The 2331-nt window shown below is 37.5% G+C and overlaps 1 protein-coding gene across 1 annotated transcript in view; it reads left to right on the top strand.

Annotated features, from left to right (window-relative positions):
* The first annotated feature begins 391 nt into the window (after positions 1-391).
* Positions 392-2331, top strand: part of LOC103132038 (transcription factor Ovo-like 2) — a 5835-nt gene continuing 3895 nt past the window's right edge. Inside the window, exons 1-2 of the mRNA XM_007543791.2 lie at positions 392-813; positions 917-1137. Of these exons, the coding sequence (XP_007543853.1) occupies positions 714-813; positions 917-1137 (321 nt within the window). The 5' untranslated portion in view covers positions 392-713. The remainder of the gene's footprint in view (positions 814-916; positions 1138-2331) is intronic.

The following is a 2331-nucleotide window of genomic DNA, read 5'->3' as shown; positions in this document are numbered from 1 at the left end:
ATATAGGCGGCTACAGAGTATCTTTGTTTACATTTTTGTTTGGTGGTGTGCCTCGTGATTTTTTCAATTAAAACAATGTACCTTGGCTCAAAAAAGGTTGAAAAACACTGATCTAAATTACTGTCAGACCCTTTCATGAGTCACCTCAAGTGATCAAATGATGATTGTAAAAAAGGTCCAACTCCTCTGTTAGCCACTTACAATACATATTGTGGAGGAATATCCACTAGACATTTATCATGAGAAAAATCGATTTACCTGTCAGTTAAGATTGTGGCTTCACTGTGTTTGCTCCTGTTACTTAGACCGTGCCCTTCCTCTGAGACCAGGGCTTAGTCCAGAACTTCAATTTGCATGTCAAAAGCTACTTGAATGAGAAGCTCCCCGGATACTCAGTACCTGACATGCAAATCCATTGGAGGACCGGTTAAAATGGAGGATATGCACAGTCATCACAGGTGTATGACTGTCTACACAGAAAGTCTCCTGCCACAGCCTCCCACACCCACCACTGTCATTCTCTCTCCACCACTCTGTCCGGAGAGAATGCAAATTTTTCCTGTGATTTTACTGGGATGTTTCACTTGCAGATTGTCTAGGAATAAAACTGTAGTTGTGAAGGGGGATATATATGCTAGTGAGTAACAGATCTCATCAGCTGTTTCAGTTTTCAACATCAAAGTGTACATTTTAAGAACAAACTAAAGCAAGAAATGCCAAGATCTTTTCTTGTGAAGAAAAAGCGCAGTGCCTGCGGTGCATGGCAATGGAAAGAACCAGAACTGCATCAATGGAAAGAGGACAATACTATACGTAAGATGCATATATTTTTTGTTCTGATTTTATTGCAGTATGGATTTAACTTGGCTCAGCTGTTTAATTCTAAACAAATGCTTTCTTAAATCTTATTTTTCAGTGACAGAAAATACTATGGAGAGGATAATATTCAATCATGACATCCAACAGCCCCGCACAGGGAATCACTTAGAACAGATTGTAGGACGTGGGACAACAGTGGAAGTTAGAGTCCCAGTATCTTCCACAGGATCAGGGGACCAAGGATCAGAAATCAGAAGCTGGTCAAAAATGGGGCCTTTCGGTTTTCCAGCCACATTAGCTTCCGTCAGCAGAGCAAAGGTATTGTCAGTTTTATTGTTTAAACCAACTTTTTTTTTTACCCTCACTGTGTTAAGAATGTTGTCCTAACTAGCAACAAATTGAATAAAAACTTTTTCTTATTGAAAAAACATGAATGCACATGAAGAGGGAAAGAAATCTGAATATATCAAAAAGGTTTTTTGACATCCAAGTCAAATTTAAATGTGACAAAGGAACTAATCTCCAAATTAGCACTCTTGTAGTTAAGGACAAACTACCACATTTATCAAATTATCAAAATTCAATTGAAATGTCTCAGATTCAGATTCATTTACAAGCTCGGTCACATCAACTAAATCACATTGAAGTTCAATGTGATGCTTTGTACAAAAAAAAACTAGCTTTGATCACATTAACTGATCAAACTTCATGTAAATTTAAAAGCCTGTGCTGTTATTTACATATGAGATGGTCAGAGGAAAACAGGCTCATGCCAGCAAGCTGGAGAATGCTCATTTACATGCAAAACCAACATGGAGGCACAACTCAGTTTAAGGTTTGGCTTTGAGTGTTAGGAGTTTCGTTTTTTATTTTTACAAAACTTGGAAGTGTGTAAGAAAAAGATCCAATTCATTAGGACAGTGTATAATTTTTAACATTATGTAGAAGCCAGCAGCACTACAGCACTTTTTAGATTTAATTAAATGCAACTCGGAAGAAGAAAACACTGAAAACCAACATGTTGCATCTACTAAGGTTTTTTAGTTTACAGCACAAAATTAACATGGCCAGAAAAAAGTTGACGAAACAGTGACTTTACTAGTAATTAAAAACCACTGGCATTTACATACCAAGCTCCTATTTATTTAGAAGCTTAATGACTTTCCCAGAGAATGTCCCATCCAGATAAAACAAAATTGTTACAACTCCACAGCTGTTTAACATCATGCTAAACAGAGACAAATACAAGGTAATGCTCAGAGAAGGTTGGGAGAGGCTGCAAAAGACTTAAGACTGTGGCAGAATTTCATAATTCAGCCATGTCATGCAGCCAGCAATACAGGGGAGATCAAAGTATTTTGGCCTATCACAAAATTAGCATAGATAAAACATTTACAATAATGTTTACAGTTGTAACTTGACTAAATTCAAATTTGTCAGGTTACTAAAACATTGCAGGGTTTCCCCAACAAAACTTGCTAAGCCCAGTGGTCGGGGGCATTGAGGCGGTCC

This window comes from Poecilia formosa, unplaced genomic scaffold (assembly GCF_000485575.1).
Source record: "Poecilia formosa unplaced genomic scaffold, Poecilia_formosa-5.1.2 Scaffold907, whole genome shotgun sequence".
NCBI lineage: Eukaryota > Metazoa > Chordata > Actinopteri > Cyprinodontiformes > Poeciliidae > Poecilia > Poecilia formosa.
This window is presented reverse-complemented; position numbering and strand designations above follow the sequence as displayed.